This window comes from Sycon ciliatum, chromosome 2 (assembly GCF_964019385.1).
Source record: "Sycon ciliatum chromosome 2, ocSycCili1.1, whole genome shotgun sequence".
Taxonomy (NCBI): domain Eukaryota; kingdom Metazoa; phylum Porifera; class Calcarea; order Leucosolenida; family Sycettidae; genus Sycon; species Sycon ciliatum.
In genome coordinates this window covers 6716637-6740674 of record NC_088644.1, presented here as the reverse complement: position 1 = coordinate 6740674, position 24038 = coordinate 6716637, and the positions used below count along the sequence as shown (strand labels likewise).

Genomic DNA, 24038 nt, shown 5'->3' with positions numbered 1-24038 from the left:
AATTGCAAGGCAAAATTTTTAGCGATATTGAAGCATTTCATTCAGGAAAGAGGAGCCTCAAGATTCATGTAACTAACTTCCGATTACCGTATTATCTCTAATATAAGCACAGTCTCCAATAACAGCACGTCTCCAATAAAAGAACACCTTGGGGCGGCATTCAAAAAATAAAGTGCTCAGTCTCCATTATAAGCACACTGTGTAAATTCATTATCTGTACCGGCGAAAAAACCCTGAAATGTGTGTGTCATACATTTGGCATGGCAACATGCCTCTAAAATGAGGTTGAAATAATAATGGAACAGTCTCCAATAAAGGAACGTCTCCATTAATAGCACGGGGCGGAGGTACATTGAAAAAATAAAGGACCGTGCTTATATTAGAGATAATACGGTAGATTAAAGTAAGTTACACTTTTGCGAAAACATTCCCATCGCTAAAATCGCCAAAATATCACATCGCAAAGTAAGCCATTTTACAGTAGCGGTTGCTGTGATTCTTCTCGGGACAGAGGCGAACACACACACACACACACACACACACACACACACACACACACACACACACACACACACACACACACACACACACACACACACACACACACACACACACACACACACACACACACACACACACACACACACACACACACACACACACACACACACACACACACACACACACACACACACACACACACACACACACACACACACACACACACACACACACACACACACACACACACACACACACACACACACACACACACACACACACACACACACACACACACACACACACACACACACACACACACACACACACACACACACACACACACACACACACACACACACACACACACACACACACACACACACACACACACACACACACACACACACACACACACACACACACACACACACACACACACACACACACACACACACACACACACACACACACACACACACACACACACACACACACACACACACACACACACACACACACACACACACACACACACACACACACACACACACACACACACACACACACACACACACACACACACACACACACACACACACACACACACACACACACACACACACACACACACACACACACACACACACACACACACACACACACACACACACACACACACACACACACACACACACACACACACACACACACACACACACACACACACACACACACACACACACACACACACACACACACACACACACACACACACACACACACACACACACACACACACACACACACACACACACACACACACACACACACACACACACACACACACACACACACACACACACACACACACACACACACACACACACACACACACACACACACACACACACACACACACACACACACACACACACACACACACACACACACACACACACACACACACACACACACACACACACACACACACACACACACACACACACACACACACACACACACACACACACACACACACACACACACACACACACACACACACACACACACACACACACACACACACACACACACACACACACACACACACACACACACACACACACACACACACACACACACACACACACACACACACACACACACACACACACACACACACACACACACACACACACACACACACACACACACACACACACACACACACACACACACACACACACACACACACACACACACACACACACACACACACACACACACACACACACACACACACACACACACACACACACACACACACACACACACACACACACACACACACACACACACACACACACACACACACACACACACACACACACACACACACACACACACACACACACACACACACACACACACACACACACACACACACACCACAGACACACACGCACACCATGTACCATGTACATGTAAACGCCCATCGCAAGAGAAACAAGCACAGGTTGTCTCTTTATAGCAACGATAGCGGATCTGATTCTGATTGAAACAGATCAAGACAAGCGCCAGATAACTGTCTACAAGTAATCCACACAACTGGCGAAGCCATGTGAATCGACCCCCAATGCACACCTGGTCTACACCACACGGAGACCGGGAGTACATCGGAATAGGACGGCCAAGAGAGTAGTTACCTATGCACACCCTACACTTGCTGGGGTAAGACCTTATTCGATAACGTGATTTTTGGACTCGCCTCCAGGGATTTGTCGTTAGCTGGGGCACGCGTGCATGAAACGAGTGGCAAGAAACGCTCAGTTCGTACAAGGGAAGAAGGGCTGAGGCTTCCTGCAGCTTCATCTGTGAAAAGAATTCGGGTGGACACACCCATTCCCATAGCGCTGCATATCACATCCGAACCAGTTCCGTTATTTTACAACGTTTCGGCACTTGGCCATCATCAGGTACCACAATGAATACCGTGGAAGCCACACAAGAGCAGTATATACGCAGAGTGTAGCGCCAAAAAAGATGCGAATTATGTCACCTAGTATGACAGAGAGAGAGAAAAGGCGCAACTAGCACATCACGGACTTTTCACAGATGAAGCTGCAGGAAGCCTCAGCCCTTCTTCAGACTTGGTTCTCCTCTTCCCGGAGCGAGGCAGCGTGGCGGTTTGTACAATGGTCTTGGAAGCTGCAGAGGAGCGAGTGTCAATTGTCTTTTCTTTTGCAGTGCCGGCGAGAGGGATTGATCCCCAGATTTACCTTCTGCTGCTTCTCCTCCGTGATGTGCTAGTTGCGCCTTTTCTCTCTCTCTGTGTCATACTTGGTGACATAATTCGCATCTTTTTTGGCGCTACACTCTGCGTATATACTGCTCTTGTGTGGCTTCCACGGTATTCATTGTTATCATGGTTATTACCTGATGATGGCCAAGTGCCGAAACGTTGTAAAATAACGGAACTGGTTCGGATGTGATATGCAGCGCTATGGGAATGGGTGTGTCCACCCGAATTCTTTTCGTACAAGGGAGTAGTAAAATACCGATACTTATCTACTCCTATGTTCCCACGCCGAGTCCACTGTGCAGTGAGTGCAGGTCTCTTGCCACTCCCTGGTTCCCGGGACCCCGGTTCACGTGACTGTGACGTTTATCGAATAAGGTCACACACTGCTTTGATAGAAGCAGACACTACAATGTATAGATGCACTGGTACCTTGAAGTGAAATTGGAGTTAGTTTACCAACCAGCCTCGGCAACTGGGTACTGGGAACCCAGGGCCAATAGACGTACCAACAACCTCAGCCATGCAAGCTATGATTATAGTAACGGCACACTGGATTGTGGAGCCGAAATTAGTCCAAATAGATATGCCAAATAACGTGCAACTAGATTTGAGAGGGCATCGCACACAAGTTGCATACAAATTATACAATGTGTACATGGTAGGCCCTGAGCTCTGCAGGAATGCAAGTCACAGGTAACCGTACAACTTGTGTATGCAGCTACTCTGCAATGCCCTCTCAAGTCTAGTTGCACGTTATTTGGCATATCATCTATTCCAAATGCTTTGGCAAGAGGGTGGCCTTCCTACACGCCCACACGCACACACACCACACGCACATAACACATCATGCCTGTCAACCGGCGGCACCCGATTATGTGCTTGATACGTTAATATACCAAAAGAATAGCATTCGACTAGAGAGAATTACGAAATTTCATAAATAAGGGATAGGATCATGTCAAATCAAACTCGAGAAGTGCGATTTCTGCTCAGCAGAAAAAATAGCGAGTGACTAAAGAGAACGGAAAAACTGACCCATTCACATCTCGAAGCAGAAAATATGGATCAGGGGAGCTCGGATACTGAGTACGAATAGGGCATAGAGCTAGGGTTTAGATGCGTTTTTTGTTGTGCATGTGGCACGAACACATATGGTAGCAATGAGACAATACATCGTGGCACATACCTACACAAGTACCAAGAGAGTAGCATAGAAAATAGAGAGAAGAAGAGAGAAAACGGGGTCCTAGGTGCCAAGTGACCGGCAGTGTCAAATTGAGCAAGGTCTTACATTGTCGTCATCGTCATGAGTTGTTATCATCATCGGTGGCAATTCCAGTCGAGTTTCGCAAGGACTCGTACCAAGAGGAGGAGAACAGAACTAATAGAGATTCCCTCACACCAATGAATAATAAGAGATATGTCCACGATAAACAGCAAAGACTACGACGACAAAGGCACACCCATGACCAGCTAGTGACGGCAGAGGTGGGAGGGCTAAGACGTGCATGGCGTTGCTTGGGCACAGTCCACACAAGCGAGAGTCGTCCGGGATACGTGGACGCCAGCATACCAAGATGAACTCCATGTTTTAAATTAGAAGCGCAGCACGTGTGGGCACAGCCTCCACATCACGCTGCGCCTTGGTAACATACGGGGAAAACCAAGTTGCTAGCATTTCAATTGGTTACGGGGCGGAATTCCTAGGGTACACAACTGAAGCTAATTTGTCGGTTTCAAAAAAATAGTTTGTAGATAGTGTTGTTACGTGGCTCCTGATTCCAGAGCAACCTTGATCTTAGTTTGAAGACGACCTTCTACTTCATAGTCACTGTAGGCGGACTGCATTCAGAGAGAAACAGGAAAGCAAACGGCCAAAAGACAGTCATCGCGTGTGTGTTGAACCAAGATTCACATCCAATTCGTCCTGGCGGAACAGGACTCGACAAAGGAAACAGCTATCGGCCAAAGAAAAGCAGGGACCGGAAACAGGCGCCTACAAGTCCACATAACATCCCACAACCCCCATCCCTTCATCTAAACCGGGAACTCAAGTCGACCAATACATGTACGATGTACTGGTAAGTTGGCCGGTGTGAGTCACACAATGATATGGGACTGTGCCTACCTTAGCTTTGCTCATCGCTTGCTTCATCTGCACAAACTGTAAGCAAACAGGGGAAAGAAATGCAGATGGACACAAGACGATGATGCATGAATGCAATGACACACCACACTCAAACAATCAAGTGACAACAAGCGTAGAGCAGAGCACACGTGTGGTGTGTGAGTGATCCATGCAGTTCACAGTCACCAAGGCACATGCACACACATGTACACACACATGCACACACAAACAGTACCTTGTACACGGAGGTTCCGAAAAATCACAAACACAGGAGATACGGCCGAGGCAACACACATACCAGTGAGCCAGGGTTATGGAGAATAGCAGTCACACTGCAAAGGCACTTGACACACAAGAGATCACTTACATCTCCGCTCTGCTGGTAAATTTGGCCGATGATAAACGTGGCATAAGCAGGGATGTGTTGCTCTTTCTTCTTGACGCACACATCGGCAAACTGCAATACTTGCCTTGCACACTATAAAAGCACAACAGCAGCATGCACAGATGAACAGAAGAAGCAGCAGAAATTATAGCAACAACCCACCCAAAAGATGAATAGGGTTTCATCAGTAGTCAACATCAGAACGTGGATTTTCTGGATGTTAATGGCCATCGTCAGTTCCCTTGGGATTTTAATTCATCTGTTCTTGGGTTGCATTTTGATATCACATTGTGATTCGCAAATCGATTGGTGTCTGATTGTCGCAGGAGTAGATCTACTAGGTACGAAAATGCAACAACAATGCAGACATCCAGCGTGGAGTTGTAAATAATTGACTCCCGCCTGGAATACACGATCCCAGCAGTGTTGTTCAGTACTGACTGGTTCATCAGAATCCAAACGGGTACCCATTTACTAACGGTACCTGAGATTAACGGTCGGGTACCCGGTACACCCCTTTGACCCCTACTTTATAGGCAATAGGCATAGCAGGTAAAAGCAGAGTACATTGTAAGTGGAGCAGAAAACAAAGAAGACTACATGCAGTAAGCAGAGAAGACAGAAAATGAGGGGATTCCACATACCGTTTCTGCCTCTGATGGCCGATCCAACTCAAAGTTGAGACTGCTGCGTACAAGGAGGTTGGCAGCAAGCAGGATCTGCTCGGACGGGTCAAAGGCAGCACATTCGCCTTCGACCAGTGCAAGGAGCTCCTCACGTTGCTTGATGTTAGCAAACAGCGTGTAGTTCCAAAGATAGACAACTTCAAAAAGCAGAGTGCGAGCTATTGGCACGGTCGGTGCGACCTTCTGGAAGCGAGCCGTCTGAAACACGATGGAAGAAAGACAGGTTTTCGTAAAGAATTTGCAGCTGTGGAGCCCCACATTAAATCACAAGTATCTTTGAAGAATAAACGACATAGGACAAAGAAGAAAGGTACAGATGCGTGCTTACCTTTTTCAGGACAAACTTCTCATAATTGGAGTTCTTGCGCACGATGATACTAGGCAATTTCTTCATCAGGTCATGCGAGGCTTCAATTTGGCCATCGCTCCCCATACATACTGAAACAAGAGGGCAAAAAAGTTGGAAGATTTGTGTCGGCATACAATGATTACTACAGTTGTGCTGGGCAGAATCCAACCAAAGAGTGCAAAGCTGGCGGCACCCTGGATCAGTTCCCAGTACCTCACTGTATGTAGAGGGGACGGCTCGATACCGGGACGCTTTGACAGCCAAATTTGTATAGACCCAAACCGATCATCAGCGTTGATTTTTCACTCGAAATATGTTTGTGGAAGGAAACTGGCATGTTGAAGTTTGCTCTGGGGCCAGAGTCAATCGAACTGAGCCACTCCTTTGTGTTGTCCCATTGCCTCCAAGTTGCCCAATTTTTCGCTTCAAAAAAGTTCAAATCAGAGGTGGCTCCAAACCGGACACGTTTTAGAGTGCACGTCAAATTCACTCTGGGTCTGAAATTAGGTAATTGCTATCGCTCCACGACGGCCAGTACAGAGTAACAATAAGCCCTGTGTGTGCTTCCATTAGTTTTGATTGGTATGCGGTGCTTTATTGGCGAGAGGCGAGCCGCTGTTTACCTGCGACAAGTTGATTTTTCGAAAGTCGTAAAACTCAAGTCGCAGTGCGAAGCAACACGTCAAAAACTCACCTGCTTGGTATGGCGCTTCTGGTCATCGCAGAGCCATGAAATTTTGGCTCGGAGTATAACACATCGTAGTCTCACTGTGACATATGTTTTCTAATCAAAATACCAAGAGAGAAAGTGAATATTGAGTCCGTTCCGGTTTGCAACCTATGTCCTATTTGAAACCGTCCCCTCTACATGTATGTGCATGTTTAGCAGCATTCTATCGCTCGAGGGCAGCGTCCTCGGCAGTGCAAGTCTAGGGATAAATTATGAAAGCTATCAGAGTGGGAGTGGGGGTTCCGACGCACAGCCGAACAGAACGCATACACAGCATGTACTTCTGAAGTACAACCCCCCATATACTCCAAGCCGCCAAGTCCAGCAGTTGTATCCGCACAAGATGGCGGTGTGCATTACGTCGCCCAGCACACTTACATGCGGCGAGATAGCCATAGAAGCCAGGTGACCAACGTGTCTCCTTGCATAACCTGCACAAACACGGCACGCCACACACACACAAACAAACACCAGTACATACACAGGCACACACAACATTACTAGCTTGTTAGAGGACATGTACAGCAAACCTGCAGCAAAGACATGACCACAGCAAAGGCAGTCTATGGAGACCAGTTCACTCATTCACCAAACCATAACTCAAACCACGGGCACGTTTAAATTTACAGAAGCAAAGAGCTTCTGCTCGGGCCCCTCACTATGCTGGCTGTACCTGTAGTCAAAACCATTCAAGTGTTGTATATGATAGTGCAAGGCAAATATGGGATACAGGCAATGCAGCCATCACACTGGTCACTACAGGAAATTCGGGACGTGCTTAATGGCATTGGACATGTACGAAAAGCCCAGGTCAGGCGTCGTCTTGTCACTGACACATGAATGCAACATCAACCCACACTGCATGCACTCTGTGCAAGCAGTGTACACGTTGCGGAGTTGGCAAGACAAGTCATTATGACACGTGTGCCCTGCGCTCTTGGTCGCACACGTGATCACACGGTGATGTGGCATGCGAAATACCCAGCAGTACTCACGTCTCAAACATGGGTGCAGCTGCGGCAAAGTCTTTGTTCAAAACACTAATGAATCCTATGACGGAAGACACAAGTAAAGGCCAACACGTACACAGAGCACACACACACACACACACGAGAGAGAGCGAGGGAGATAGAGAGATAGAGAGAGAGGAGATCAGTGCCAATTTTACTACATTGAGCTTGGCCAATGAATATTTAAGAAAGCAAGCCCCCCCCCCCCAATCTTTACACACAGGAAACCATCAAAATACCAAAGCCACTCCACCGAGAGCAAGAACAATCAACAGATTCTGTGTTTGCAAAGGGTGCATGACTGTATTGGTGACAGTGAATCAGATCGGCAACACAATCCTTTCTGAAGGTCGGGTCACACATGTTGCGGCCCTGTGGCCATGGTAGACAAGATTTCCTTCGAACCATTACTTGTTCTTTACAAAGTGGAATAAAACTGAAACTCAAAGAGTTCTGAAAGGCAAAGCGCGACACGCGTACATGTAGCCTCAAAACAAAAAAGCTCGCAGCGCAAAAGGAAACATGCAGCCAAAAACATGCCTAGCTCTGGCGTACATCGTATACGCGTAGAGGTCACTGCGCATCCGGTGCACTGCGCCCCAAAAGTGCAGGCACGGCGCCCCAAGGAGTGACGGCATCCATAAACTGCATCGCGTCATGCAGATAGAGCGATAGCGTACAAAGTACAAACAAAACAAAAGTAACTGATCATGAGAGAAGCGAAAATAAATAAATCGAAGAGAAGAAGCGAGAGAGAAGAGAGAAGGAATTTAATTCTAATTATTTAGAGTTGGACAGGTATTATCAAGGAGACATGCAGATACACAATAGAATCGACTCGACTGCATGTAGAGTAGCTGCCTCTAACTGCAGCAGAGTGGAGCACGCACGTACGTGATCAACTCGGGAATAGTGAAAGGTGAGAGAAACAAAATACAAATAAATTCGAACGAGCAAATACAATAATTATAAATTCATGTGCAAGTGTCTGTAACATTCTCCCCCCTGGTAACAGGGAACCGATGACCTGTTACACGTCACAAACAAACTTAGCGCAGCACGTCCAGCTTGGCAAGCTTAACGACTGGGCGCCGGTACAGTCCAGACTTGGTGCGCACATCTGCCACCCGCACAACGCCATCACTGCCCGGGTGTACAGCCTCTAGTCGGCCCCGAGGCCACTGCCCTCGTGGCTGGTTGCTGTCGACGATCACCACGACATCACCTACAGCCAGTGACGGTGTGCCGTCCTGCCACTTCCTCCGCCTAGTGAGTTCTGGCCGGTATTCCAAGATCCACCTCTTCCAGAATTCGTCGGTGATCTTCTGTGCAATCCGCCAGTGCTTCCTCAGGCACAAATCAGCATCTACAAACACGCCTGGCCGACTAGTTGCACTACTGGACCCAATGAGGAAGTGGTTGGGTGTGAGGGACTCTTCATCATCAGGATCTACTGAGACGTGAGTCAGCGGCCGACTATTCACGAGTTGCTCGGCTTCAGCGAAGACTGTGGCTAGTACTTCTTCTGTCACGACACGCTCCTTCATGACGGATTTCATAGCGATCTTCACTGCTCTGACGAGGCGCTCCCAGCTTCCACCCATGTGGGGAGCAAGTGGCGGGTTGAAGTGCCATGAGATGCCCTTACTGGAACACTCAGCAGCTAGTCGGTCTTGGCGGAAATCTTCCAATGCCGCCTTCAGCTCCCTGTCAGCTCCTCGGAAATTGGTTCCATTATCCGAGTGGATTTCTTGGGGGCAACCTCGCCGGGCACACATTCGCCTGATTGCCATGATGGCACTATCAGTGTTCAGAGAGTGAGCCACTTCCAAATGTACAGCGCGGGTACTCAGACATGTGAACAACGCACCGTAGCGTAGTTCGCGGCGCCTCCCGATCTTGATGTGCAACGGCCCGAAATAGTCCAGCCCGGTGAACGTGAATGGTCGCAGAAACGGGGTCAAGCGCTGGACAGGTAGATTTCCCATTACAGGTGGCTTGGGATTGGCTCGTTGGTTCTTGCAGTATTGACACTCAGACCATGCTCGCTTCACAGCTGCTCGACCTGTCGTCACCCAGTACTGCTGGCGAAGCTCATTCAATGTCCTCTCGTGTCCATGATGGCCAGAACGCAGATGGTATTCATGGACTAGGAGCTGTGTGTACCTATGCTTCGGACACAGGATAGCCGGATGTTTCGCACTGTACGCCATTTCCGTTGCATGTGTGAGGCGACCCTGAACCCGCAGGATCCCGTCCTCATCAATGGCTGGTGCTAGCTGACGTAGACGACTGCTGGTGCTGACAGGCTGGCCATCGCTCAACAATGCCACTTCTTCGGCAAAACACTCCGCCTGCACAGATTTCATCCAGAGCTGCTCGGCCGCATCCATTTCCTTGGCTGAGATGGCTGCGGTTGCTTCGACAGTTTGGCCGCGAACTCTGGCCCGTGTGTTTGCGATGAACCTGGCAACATACGCGGTTGTGGAGATGAGACGTTTCCATGACGAGAATCGGTTGACGTCAGGCAGCGCTTCGGCAATTTGCTGGGGCCTTGGCGGGGATGTTGTCGCCGCAACGAACTCCTTCTTCACTTCGGTCGTGTCGATGCACTCATCTGACGTTGGCTGCGAGATGTGGTAGATCGCCTCCGGTTCGAGTTGATCTTGGTGAGTCCGAGCTCCAATGCGACCGTGCACGACCCAACCAAGAAGGGTTCTCGTCAGCATAGGTGCATTTGGCGGGCCTTCGACGACTTCACGTGCCACTGTGAGGTGTCCGTTGTCTTGCCCAATGAGCATCCTCGGTTGTACTGCTGGGTATGACGCCACTCTGGAGTCATCTAAATGAGGCCATCGACTCGCCAGCCCTCTGCCATCTATTGACTGTGAATGCAACTTGAGGTCCTTGGCTGTTCTCACATCATCCATTTGATGCTGGGTGCCATCGCTGCCATTGACCAATACAGAGACTCTGCATGACGAGTTGTCCGTGTGCGTCGTCGAATTCGTCCATGCCATATGCAGGGGATCCGACTGTCCAACAGCACCTATGTCATCCGCTAAGGCCTTGTCCATTAGCGTGACAGTTGAGGCTTCGTCCAGCAGAGCAAGTGTCTCCACACAGCCCTTTGGGCCACTAACCGTCACTGGCAACACTCTCAGCAACACTCGGGTTGCACCAGGAATACCAGTGTGCCCACAAGTGTCGACTGGCTTCTCTGCGGCCTTGCCCTTGTGCAGGAGCACATGATGGTGGTACTTGCAGTCAGGCTCACTGCACTGCTTCCTGCTGCCACACTCCCTGGTAGCGTGTCCACTGGCCAGGCAAGAAAAGCAAAGACGATGACGTTTTACCAGCTCAAAACGGGCTTTCTGGCCAAGCTTCGTGAATGTTGAACACTTACTGAGGGCATGCTGCACTTGTTTGCAGCAAAGGCAGGCTGACTGAGTTTTACTGGTTGCACTTGCTGGTGCCGTCGCTGCTGCTGTGCTGTGTACTGTCGAAACTTCCTGGTGACTGTACACCCGCTGCGTCTTGTCGGTTCGGGTACCCGGCAGATCCACGACGCGCACAGCTGCTTCGGCCTTGTCCGCCAGCCACAAAGAAAACACTCGCAAGCTGATGTCATGGCTACCCTGACGCACAAGTACTTCTCCCCACTGCAGTCGCAGGGATGTTGGCAACCTACCAACAAGCTCTTGACGTAGCTGAGGGTTGTACATGTGACCTTCACTTCGAAGGTGCTCCATGGTAGTAACTAGAGTCGTCACAGCAGTGGACAGGTTGATAAGACTATCAAAGTCTCCTGGCTTGACCTGTCCAATGGCCTTGGCTTTCCCGATCATGGCAGCAATCACAGCATCCGGTCGACCAAACCGGCTTTCCAGGACCTGGAGTACTGTCGGCAGGTTCTCCGGCACGGTGAGCATCGCTCCGACGGCAGCCTTGGCTGGGCCTTTTAGGCAACGTTGCAGACGAATTACATTCTCCGATGGCGAAAACCCACACTCGTCTGACGTCCTCTGGTAGGTAGAGGCGAATATGGGCCACTCCACCGAGTCGCCAGAGAATGCCGGCAAGTCACGACCAACCGTCTGTCGGATCAGAAACTTCTGCATGCCGTTTGCTGCTTGCGCTGGGTGCAGGCCTCCAGCCTCAGGACTCTCCTGAGCTGGCTTTGTTGCTGTTGTCCCTGCCGCAACTGGCGCAAATGTGGCGTGTGCAGTGCCGGGTTTCTGGGTCTCTACCCAATGCCTAGTAGCGGTCAAGGCGGACTTTCCCGGAAGTTTACACACTGTTTCTAATCGGGGCTGAGATGAGCTTACTTCTACTTTATTCTCCTGGCCAGGGCTGATCAACGACACTGCTGATCGGGTAGTCGACGATGCCAACAACGGCCTCAAATGCTGTGTCGGCGCACTGGATGCAGGACGAGACGATCGTCGCGAACGAGAGGACGAGGTGCTGTCGATTTGGGCATGGCGCGCCTCCAACTCCAATTGAAGCAAACGCCTCTGCCTATCCAGTCGTTCTTGAGCATCCGCCTCCTCAATTGCCATCAAACGTCGTGCCATCTCCAAATTGGCCTCCGCTTTTTGCCGTTTCACGGAGGAGGACGATCTCATCGATGAGGCGAGTGAGGCAGGGGATGCTGGCAACTCCAGCTCAGCAGCCTGCTCGGCGACATCGGCCATATCCGTTTCGCCCTTACCTCTACGATTTCGCAGCAACATTGCTGTGTTTCTGTAATCTGAAGACTGTATATTTCTTTAGAACTGCTCATCCGGCTCAAAGGACCATGTTGCGGCCCTGTGGCCATGGTAGACAAGATTTCCTTCGAACCATTACTTGTTCTTTACAAAGTGGAATAAAACTGAAACTCAAAGAGTTCTGAAAGGCAAAGCGCGACACGCGTACATGTAGCCTCAAAACAAAAAAGCTCGCAGCGCAAAAGGAAACATGCAGCCAAAAACATGCCTAGCTCTGGCGTACATCGTATACGCGTAGAGGTCACTGCGCATCCGGTGCACTGCGCCCCAAAAGTGCAGGCACGGCGCCCCAAGGAGTGACGGCATCCATAAACTGCATCGCGTCATGCAGATAGAGCGATAGCGTACAAAGTACAAACAAAACAAAAGTAACTGATCATGAGAGAAGCGAAAATAAATAAATCGAAGAGAAGAAGCGAGAGAGAAGAGAGAAGGAATTTAATTCTAATTATTTAGAGTTGGACAGGTATTATCAAGGAGACATGCAGATACACAATAGAATGGACTCGACTGCATGTAGAGTAGCTGCCTCTAACTGCAGCAGAGTGGAGCACGCACGTACGTGATCAACTCGGGAATAGTGAAGGGTGAGAGAAACAAAATACAAATAAATTCGAACGAGCAAATACAATAATTATAAATTCATGTGCAAGTGTCTGTAACAACACATGCTAAGTGCTTACCCATTTCGTAGAGACAGAGCTGGGAGATCTCCTTGAGTGCAGACGGATTTGCCGCCGCTTCCTTGAACGCCTCTAACGCCAATTCTGTGTTGTTCTAGATCAAGGGAACACAGCAATGCAAATGAATAGCAGTGAGTCAGGTTAACACTGCCACTGCCATGCATTGTCATTCTGCTGAAAGCTACGAATAACCTACATGAAGAACAGCAGGATACCGCATGTCCGCGAATAAACCCTAAGAAGACTATAAGTTCAACTCAAGATTTCCAGAGGAACTGTTTGAGAGGGGAAATGAATAAAAATTCAACTGTTCACATTTCAAATTGTCGTACTTCAACGCAGTAAACAAGAGCGTGACTAGCAACAAAAGATATGCAAGATAGCTCATCTACCCATCTCAAAGCACCATCCGGGAATACATAGCAGTCGAGAGGGTGATTTCTTACTTGTGCGCAGGGATTGATTTGGGAGGAAAGTTAAACACGAAAGGAAAGCACATGTAGGTGAATGACACCAGCCACACCAGCATGTCCACAAAGAACGCGTCAGGCCCGGAGCCAGCTCATGAGGGGTGATACGGCCCTAGGTCGGCTACAGGGCCGCTCATTGCCCCATGTCAAATTTTAGTGTCATGGCAGGATGCATGCTGCATCATTCCTGGTCGTTTCAGCTACTCATTCCGCTAGCAACGAATATACAGATAGCACAGTAGTCCTCACTGCACAAGAAGACCAGTTCACGGGGAAAAGACTCTAGGGAGGAAAGCGTGTTGGTGCTTTCACATTAAACGATACACTGGACAGTACATGAATGCTGGAATTTAGTAAAATCTGGTGCAACCATGGCCCTACCGGCCGTACCAGTCCCTGAACGTTAACGGGGAAGTTAAGGCAAAAATCAAAATTTCACCAGTTGTAGTCTTCGGGGTGCTGAGTCGAATGGTCGTGGTCCGAGGAAGCTGAGACGCTCCCTTCCTACTTGAATCCCAATCGAACTCGCGCACTTCCACCGAAACTGGGTGACTGCGCCCTTCTAGATGGGGATTTGTATGCAAAATGTCACTAAAAGCGCCATTTCGTTCTTATAAAAGCACGGATGACCGCCATTGGCCCATATGTTGTAGTGTTTTGGACGCTGAGTCGACTGGTTTTGGTCCGAAAAGGCTGCGATGCAGCGTTCCTCCTTTATTCCCAATCGAACATGGTTGAACAAGCGGTCACGTGCTGCTGCGTACGCCAGTCGCCTGGTCACCGTGCCTGCAGGGTACAACTTACTAGCCTGTTTGACCTTTTTTGGGTGCAGTCCTGTCACTCGAGTTGAACCTTGGTGTGAAAGTTGTCGCCTGCTGGCGTGGTGACCAGGTGATTTGGGCACCCAGGAGCACGTGACTGCTTGTTCAACCATGTTCGATTGGGAATAAAGGAGGAACGCTGCATCGCAGCCTTTTCGGACCAAAACCAGTCGACTCAGCGTCCAAAACACTACAACATATGGGCCAATCGCGGTCATCCGTGCTTTTATAAGAACGAAATGGCGCTTTTAGTGACATTTTGCATACAAATCCCCATCTAGTAGGGCGCAGTCACCCAGTTTCGGTGGAAGTGCGCGAGTTCGATTGGGATTCAAGTAGGAAGGAAGCGTCTCAGCTTCCTCGGACCACGACCATTCGACTCAGCACCCCGAAGACTACAACTGGTGAAATTTTAATTTTTGCCTTAACTTCCCCTTTAATGAAAGCAAGGCGTATTCCGTTGAGTGATCCGGGGATCTCACCTTCAGGTACTCAGTTCTACCCTTGAAGTAGCCGAAGATTGGCGCGGATCCAAGCTCCGCTTCTGCCTGGCCAATAACCCGAAGTGCTTGGCGAATAGCTACGACACGGCAAGAAAGCCAGAAAGACAAAGCAACCACTCATCAGTCTGCTTGCGGAACGCGCAACGAAACGGAAAGGAACATTGTTCAAGACAAGTGGCTACACAATGGATACAGTGTAGTGTATGCCACCCAGGTTACCAAGAAGCCAGAAGAGAAAGCACTTTACACGCAATCTCACCATCTTCATAGCCTTCCCGTACGTCAATTCCCAACAGTGGTCGGCCCATACCGTGGAACCACGCCAAACACAGCCTAAAATAGAAGAAGAAAAGCACAGGCACACACATATACACATACACCAATGGTTACGTCATAATCTAGAACTTTCAATGATTCCGAAGATTGCGCAATTTCTGCAGAATTAAGAATGCCAAGTGGAATGTTGCTTAACCAATTTACCACTACATGCATAATCAACTGATCATGGCCGTTTGACTTCGCTTCCGGAATTTCCCAGGGTTTGGAATCAAGCGCGCTCTCCATGGGCAATAAAGGAAGACCTCGGGGTTGAACCCAGTCCTTAGGAAGAAACGCTACTACCCAGTCGGGCATTCCTAGTGTATGTACAGGGCCGTTATATTCACGAGGCTGGGTTTAATTGCCACCGCTGTACCAGTGATAGTACATGTAGTAGCCGGGACTTTGTAGGGCTGTAACGGGTAGGGGTTTGATAGGGTAACGAGTTCGGGTGGTTCTATCCGGGTAGCACGGCTACCCTATCGGGTATTATTGACATAGCACGAGTATACTGGTGCACAGCGTTGCATGAGCGGGATTGACACAAAGCGTTCGAACAGTGAGTCCACACTTGTGCCACATAGCAAAGTGCAAAGTGCACAGTAAGCTAGTAGCCGCACTTCTTACATACACCGTTGCGAAAACATCATACTCCAACTACTCGGTTGAGTTCTCAGGCACAAACAGCTGACTACCCTCTCCAATCACGGGTACCCTACTACTCGATGACACCCCTAGCTGGGATTCCTAGGGAATCAGCACTTGTAGGCCACAATGCTGCGTGCACACACAACACAAGCACCCCACCCACACACGCATGGACACCTACACCCACACAATAAATCAGTTCCTCACATTGCTACTGGTGCTCGCATGTCATCGCTGGTAGAGGAAAACGCCAGGGCATCAAGACCGGCTTGGCGCTCCCCACTGAATCCAAAGAACTTCATGAGACTTAGGGCCTTGTCGGGCATCAGGGACATTGCCAAGTTGACAATGCCGAAGCCAAGACTACAAGCAGCGCGAACCTCACCGAACGATGCCTGCATTCACACGAAAGACAAAGAAAGTTGAAAAGAGCCTGTGCAAAAGCTGACAGAAGCAACGGTCAGGGTAAATAAACTAAAATATTGCATGCCGTAGAAAATATCAACACTACACGTTGCTGCCGTCCACTGCAATCCATGAACAATGGGAGAACGTAGGGCCAGGTGTGGGAGAAAGAGGGAAAGAGAAAGGAAAGAGAGACCCATTGACTGTACCGCTGGACTTACTGAAGGATCAGCTCCGGCTTCATCATTGACAGCTGCGTGTCCATTACCAACGTTGTATTTCTCGAGTTCTTTGTGGATCTTTTTGTAGACCTTGCTAGCCGACCGCAGCAATAGACCGCCTTTGACATAACCAGCAATGGACAGTTTGGTAAAGCAGAGTAGTGCACGCAACAACTGACAATCCCCGCCGATGATGCGCAGAATCATCAGGTGCTGAATTCCTTTCGGCGTGCTAAGGCTGGGAAGCTGGAGGGCACACACACACACACACACACGAGAGGGCGGCACATGGTATCAAAACAAACATTGTCACGAAAATGAAAAAAGATCGACGTGCACACCCACACACAGACAAATGGTTCAGATCTGCCCAATATGGTTTGGCTGAGACCCGGCTTCTGCAGGCGGAATGGGCGCTACTTCACTTTAGCCACGTGCCTATGGTAATTGTTGTTCTGATACCCTGGGAAGAGCCAAATCTCCAAGGATCCCTGGGGTCTGTACCTTGCTGGGTTGTGAGCACTTTCCATCCCCTGGAACCCAACGGTATTGTTCTTCAGTCTAACAACACTACTTTGCCCCCCCCCCCCCCCCCCCAGATTCCACAGTAGGATAGCAGAAGCAACGCGAGTCAATGGAATGATTTGCCCTCGGCGACACAGTGGCTGCCTTGCCAATGCCAATACCTCTTTTTCTCACCATTTCCAGCCACAGAGGTGTACCTTGGCTGGTCACTCAACCAGGTACTATCCTCACCCAATGTTGCTTGACTTCTGGCATATGCCATCAGTCTTGGCCATCTCTCAATGCCCCTCCCCCTCCACACACACACACACACACACACACACACACACACACACACACACACACACACACACACACACACACACACACACACACACACACACACAGAGTAGCAGAAGGCACAATGCGTGTGCTCGCACACATACAGGTCTCATTACATCACCAGCAATCCACCTATCCATGCACAGTTGTCTTACCGAACCTTCACTCGCGGTGCATCGTCCTTCCACTTGTTTCAGATATTCAATAGCCACATCGATGGAGTCAGGTTCCCAGGATAACAGGCATTGCTGCCGAAAGAATGAACATTGAAACAAACAACCTCCACTCATCAATTTGGACCCGGAGCACAAGTTCTTTGAAGCAACACGTATAGTTTGCGAAATCCTGTCAGGTATCCCACCACTGTTGAATACATGCGCATCAGTTATGGAGTTATGCGAATGGCATCACCTGAAATACTACAGCAATTAGTGTAATCAACTGTGGGACATCATCGCATACGTGGAACTCGGCGAGGCAAACCAGTGCTTGTGATACCACTCAACAAATATTCGGCGCATATTTATTTTCGGCCTGATCATATTTGGCCGAAAATTTGTTGCAGCCGAAATTTTGTTTTGCAAGGTTCAGTGTAGCAGTGTATACAGGCAGCAGCAGTACAGGCCGAGAATTTGTAGCAGCCGAAATGTGTTTTAGCCCTGGGAGCCCGAAATTCGAATGGGCCGAAAATTTGTCGACTTGAAGTATCCACTCTCATGTACTCACCACTACACGGATGTAGGCCAGGGCGCAGTCGATTTGAGCATTACCACCACTGCAACACACACACCAGAAACAAGAGCAGTATACAATGTACATGAACACGGCGTTGCACTGTACTACTACGTCAAAGTACTGCATTCATGCCTGATGGCCATCATAAGCCATGGACAGTGCTTCACCACTACTTGCACGCGGTTTAACCGGGTCATTTTCCCCAAATTCTGAAACTTTTTCGGCCTGCATATGTGCACGATAGGTGCATGCATCAGTAGGTAGCTGGCGAAACCCTTCATTTGCACCGTGCATGGCAGCGTACAGCGTGCAAACATGTACATCCTGATCCAGTAGGTACGTCCACGCTGCCAGGAGTACATAGTCCATACAAGTAGAGTGCGTCAGCTGTGACATTGATCCAGACTACGTGCATACTATACATCGAGTACAGTTGAACATCGATTATCCGACCACCTCTGGGCAGACAACTGTCAGGCGGTGTTCAGATAAGGCAAATGTTCCGGATAAGAAACATGTACATGTACATGTACGACCTTTTTACTTTTCAAAATGTTCGTATTTTTTGAATGGCTCACTACATGCACAGTGCGTACTCTACGGCACGTGCGCCCAAAAAAACTGTTACGGATAATCGAATGGTCGGATAGTCGATGTGCGGATAATCGATGTTCAACTGTATGTACATATAAGTAGAGTGCGTCAGCTGTGACATTGATCCAGACTACGTGCATACTATACATCGAGTACAGTTGAACATCGATTATCCGACCACCTCTGGGCAGACAACTGTCAGGCGGTGTTCAGATAAGGCAAATGTTCCGGATAAGAAACATGTAGAGGGGACGGTTTCAAATAGGACATAGGTTGCAAACCGGATCGGACTCAATATTCACTTTCTCTCTTGGTATTTTGATTAGAAAACATATGTCACAGTGAGACTACGATGTGATATACTCCGAGCCAAAATTTCATGGCTCTGCGATGACCAGAAGCGCCATACCAAGCAGGTGAGTTTTTGACGTGTTGCTTCGCACTGCGACTTGAGTTTTACGACTTTCGAAAAATCAACTTCTTGTCGCAGGTAAACAGCGGCTCGCCTCTCGTCAATATAGCACAGCATACCAATCAAAACTAATGGAAGCACACACAAGGCTTATTGTTATTCTGTACTGGCCGTCGTGGAGCGATAGCAATTACCTAATTTCAGACCCAGAGTGAATTTGACGTGCACTCTAAAACGTGTCCGGTTTGGAGCCACCTCTGATTTGAACTTTTTTGAAGCGAAAAATTGGGCAACTTGGAGGCAATGGGTCAACACAAAGGAGTGGCTCAGTTCGATTGACTCTGGCCTCAGAGCAAACTTCAACATGCCAGTTTCCTTCCACAAACATATTTCGAGTGAAAAATCAACGCTGATGATCGGTTTGGGTCCATACAAATTTGGCTGTCAAAGCGTCCCGGTATCGAGCCGTCCCCTCTACATGTACATGTACGACCTTTTTACTTTTCAAAATTTTCGTATTTTTTGAATGGCTCACTACATGCACAGTGCGTACTCTACGGCACGTGCGCCCAAAAAAACTGTTACGGATAATCGAATGGTCGGATAGTCGATGTGCGGATAATCGATGTTCAACTGTATGTACATATAAGTAGAGTGCGTCAGCTGTGACATTGATCCAGACCACGTGCATACTATACATCGAGTATGTATATCTGAATTGCTTTGTCTGTCAACCGCCATAACCTGATCAAAACGCAACCACAAACACGAGCTTCATGCCGTAGTCGAAAGCCTGGTTCACCAGGGTTCTAGCCAATGGAGGGTAGGGCGCAGCGCCCTCCTACCCTGATTGAGCACCCCCCTCCCCCGTGAAAAAAAACTTAAAGTGGCACCGCTACTCTTTTGTCTATGTTTGTGTTTTTTTTCATGCCATTCAACAAAAATGCATTCGGAAGTTACTACTAGAGGGTTCAGAGAAGCACATTTGTATGTGATGAAGTGGGAGGGGGTTCGCCACGTACGTTGCATTTTGCATGGCAAGACAATTTACAAAAAATGAAAAATGGGTTACAGCTAACTGTTTCCCATGCCCCCCCCCCCCCCTGCTATTTCCACCTGGCTAGAACCCCTGTTCACACTCGAAGTAACGCTGACGGTACGGGGCGTAAGAGCCTGTCGTGGCGGCTGGGGCGAGCTGTAAAATCTTGTATGGTTCGTACGCCGTGACATGTAGCAGTTGTTGCGATGTTGATCGTCGATCGGTGCTAGTCATAAGGCACGGTCCATGACGAGTTGACATTTGGGCCCAAATTCAAGTTTTTTTCGAGACTTCTTTATTTCTTCTCAAATGAAGCGGAATTACGCTCACAATACCAGTTTGTCATGAAGACCAAAAATAAGTAGCCCTGAAAGTTTTCCCATTCTAATAATAGCCCCATGAAAAGATACACAGTTCGTCTGTCACACTCCCGGACTATCCCTAAATAGAGCAAGTGACATGAAATCTTACCTTGCTAGCCACTCGGTGAGTTATCACGGAGGATTAGCAAGACGAAATTCGCGTTCGTGTTTGCGAACATTTTTCGGTTCGTGAACTGTCGCATTTTTCCGTTCGGAACAGTAGTCGAAACACAAACCGCGGATTCGTGTCAGGACAGTCATAAATTTACTATGCTGTACTGTCTGTATACAATGTACACACAACAACATGTCAACGTCCTGCATGTGCAAATTCTGTTTGGTAATCTTCTCATAACGCGAAATCCGTCACTGAGTTCGACCTTCCTTGGAGTGCGAACACGAACGCGAATTTCGTCTTGCTAATCCTCGGTATCATGGGCAGCGTAGTGTTCAAAATGCTCAACAGTTTTAAATTGCAGTTGCGCACATCGGGAGGAGTCGGAGCACGACGCCGTCTTCTGTTCACGCTCGGAACGCATCCGTTTTGCACGCTTGCATTCCCGCATACGGTATGAAAAGTCGAACAGATCAACTCTTCCGTCGCTTCCCGATTTGTACGATAGTGCGGTTGCGGTCCCGTTCCTGGTGCTCGCATTGGACGCCGTCAATCGGCGTCATGAGTGTCCCGTCGGTTCCCGTCCCTTCTTACGCCCCGTCGAATGTGAACTAGGCTTACCAATGGCCTGAATGAGGATAGAAACGGCCATACGCCAGAAGGTGTTCATGTCCCTGTGTGTTTGCAAGCACAGATTCAAGGTGTCCATGTCCCTGTGTGTTTGCAAGCACAGATTCAAGGTGTCCATGTCCCTGTGTGTTTGCAAGCACGGATTCAAGGTGTCCATGTCCCTGTGTGTTTGCAAGCACGGATTCAAGGTGTCCTTGTCCCTGTGTGTTTGCAAGCACAGATTCGGACAGTGAGCACTGCACCATTAAACTTGAGATGTCCCGGTAGCAGCACTGCAGGTTGGAATTGTACTTTTAAATGCACTCACTGCTACCTGCACTCAGTACAAGCTTGCGTGACTCTGCAATTACGTAAGTCCGCAAATATATTTCTTGGTGCAATCCTAATAATTATTTCGTGGTGAGTGCAGGGATACAATCGTACAACGCAACAAAACCCTGGCTCGAAATTGTGTACCCGTGCTCGTACGTGACGCATCCTCATTGTCAGCTGAACGATACTGTGTTGTACTATATGTGTCCACCTTCATTACAACTTACTCAGTGAACAAAATATCGTAGAGAAGAAATACCAAAATACATGATTGTGCACAACGATTCAAACAATATGTGGCCAGTAGTAGGCGTTACGTCAAAGGGTCGCTTCGCGATACCGGTAAGTATTTCTCACCTGTTCTTGGACAGCAATGCCTCCGCATCTCCCACTCCGCTACGAAAAAGGAGAGCGATTCCTTCCCGAGCTATGGATGGGTCGTTTACGCGGTCCGTCGCCATTCTGGATAGCACAAGTCGTTACGCAATCATCTTCTTGACCCCAGACAAACAATTCGCACACAAGGCTGGACTTGGAGTGGGCAGGAAGAGGAAACCAGCCGGCACACGTACACAATACAGCTGCCTGGCCACAGGCACAGAACAAGAATCTCTGGACTGGAGTTTCGATTATTTTTTTGTTGTTGAGTTCATGCATGCTGACCAGGGAGTCTATACGACTCCCTGATGCTGACTTTTCCTGTGGTCCTTGTGCATGTGTGGATCATGGAGCTGGACCATGCCAGTGCAGTGGACGTGGTCGATTTGAGACAGGGAGTACGAGTACATAAACAGGTACTATCTGGCCCTTTGGGGGGGGGGGGGGTATCTGGTGCATAGCCAGCTCTGATCTTTCGATTTCTCGTCGTGTTTCGATCAGGCCCATTCAGGGGTATACCGGTACCGCGTACCGGGTCAGGGCCTAGCCTAGCCATAATTATCCCCGAGAGTCGTAAATATACGCAAAATATAAAGAAGAACGTGAAAAACCCCGCGAAAGACAAAATCTCACGTGCGTGGTCAGTCCGATAGTACACAGACCACGAGCCACTCGGAGCCGGCCAGATGGAGGCTCGTATAAACTAGATCTGAGCTGAATGACAAACGAAGCTGCGCTGATGATCGCATGCATGCTTCCTTCATTATTTTTTCTTGTTTTTGAGTTTTGCGTCAGTAGAGTACGTATACGCGTAGTATAGTGCTAAAAAGTGGTACTCGTAGTGGTACAATTATTTCTGTGTTTTGGAGTTTGCTTTTCTCAGTTTGGAGTCTCTTTCCATAGCTTTGAAACGAGAAGTACATGTAGAAGTTTTCTGGTGGATGGTGGAGCTCCATTTGCTCACGCTGTAGCAAATCAATCCGACAAAGCATGTCGTCGCAACAGGATGCACGTGCTCAGGCGGCAGAAGATGAGGAGGAGGACAGTCCCATGGAGGATGAGGCTGATGATGGGGAAGCAGGCGAAAGTCAAGGCCAGGCCAACGCTGCTGATACGCTGTGCAGAGCCAGGTTGCCATTGAGCAGGATAAAAGGTCTGATGAAGAGTGACCCTGACGTGGGTATAACTAGTCACGAAGCTGCTTTCCTCGTTTGCAAGGCCACTGAGATGTTCATTGGTACACTATCTAAACTGTCCTACACGAAAACACACATGGCCAAGCGAAAAACTCTGCAGAAGAAAGATGTGGAGGCAGTGTTTCCGGACTGTGATGAGTATTCATTTCTTGATGGCACCTAACCAGCTTGTTACCACTGTCATTCGTCTAACTACCAATGTGGCACTCAATACTCATGCTGTGAGGGCTAGAAACGTGCGAATTGGGGATTTCGCTCTTTTGGCTTTATAAGTCACTTGATTTCGGCTTGCCTGGCAGCTCAGTTATCGGCATGGCTGGCTCGGCGCATGGCGCATTCAGGATGCCTTGCAGTGCGAGATTGCGCTGTGTTCGATGCACACGCAGCTTGCGCTCAGCTCGCGCTTCACAACACCTTGGTTCAGTGTGCGGAACTTGCTTGCCGTGCCCTGGAGCCCAATCATTAAGAATCTAAACGCTTGATA

General features: G+C 48.8%; 2 protein-coding genes across 2 annotated transcripts; one reads left to right on the top strand and one right to left on the bottom strand.

The window, feature by feature from the left end:
• Window positions 1-3655: 3655 nt before the first annotated feature.
• On the bottom strand, window positions 3656-22615 carry LOC135808436 (tetratricopeptide repeat protein 39C-like). The gene is made up of 15 exons (XM_065321626.1): window positions 22338-22615; window positions 18508-18556; window positions 17937-18029; window positions 16936-17181; window positions 16517-16704; window positions 15603-15676; window positions 15323-15420; window positions 13550-13643; window positions 8080-8134; window positions 7463-7515; window positions 6334-6443; window positions 5964-6203; window positions 5302-5412; window positions 4935-4970; window positions 3656-4648 (listed from the first exon to the last, which is right to left on the bottom strand). Exons 1-15 carry the CDS (start codon window positions 22439-22441, stop codon window positions 4571-4573), a joined length of 1629 nt encoding a protein of 542 aa, XP_065177698.1. The 5' UTR covers window positions 22442-22615; the 3' UTR covers window positions 3656-4570.
• A 733-nt stretch (window positions 22616-23348) lies between these two features.
• On the top strand, window positions 23349-23717 carry LOC135808150 (DNA polymerase epsilon subunit 4-like). Its single transcript, XM_065321295.1, has one exon. The coding sequence runs from the start codon at window positions 23349-23351 to the stop codon at window positions 23715-23717; it is 369 nt and encodes a 122-aa protein (XP_065177367.1).
• The last annotated feature ends 321 nt before the right edge of the window (window positions 23718-24038 follow it).

Excerpts from the sequence above, each read along its gene's own strand:
- LOC135808150 (XM_065321295.1), top strand. The coding sequence starts at position 23,349 with ATGTCGTCGCAACAGGATGCACGTGCTCAGGCGGCAGAAGATGAGGAG.
- LOC135808436 (XM_065321626.1), bottom strand. The coding sequence starts at position 22,441 with ATGGCGACGGACCGCGTAAACGACCCATCCATAGCTCGGGAAGGAATC. Across the intron at positions 7,516-8,079 it reads GCTGCACCCATGTTTGAGAC|GTTATGCAAGGAGACACGTT; the intron begins GTGAGTACTGCT and ends GTGTTTGTGCAG. Across the intron at positions 5,413-5,963 it reads GGCCATCAGAGGCAGAAACG|TGTGCAAGGCAAGTATTGCA; the intron begins GTATGTGGAATC and ends GTGCTTTTATAG.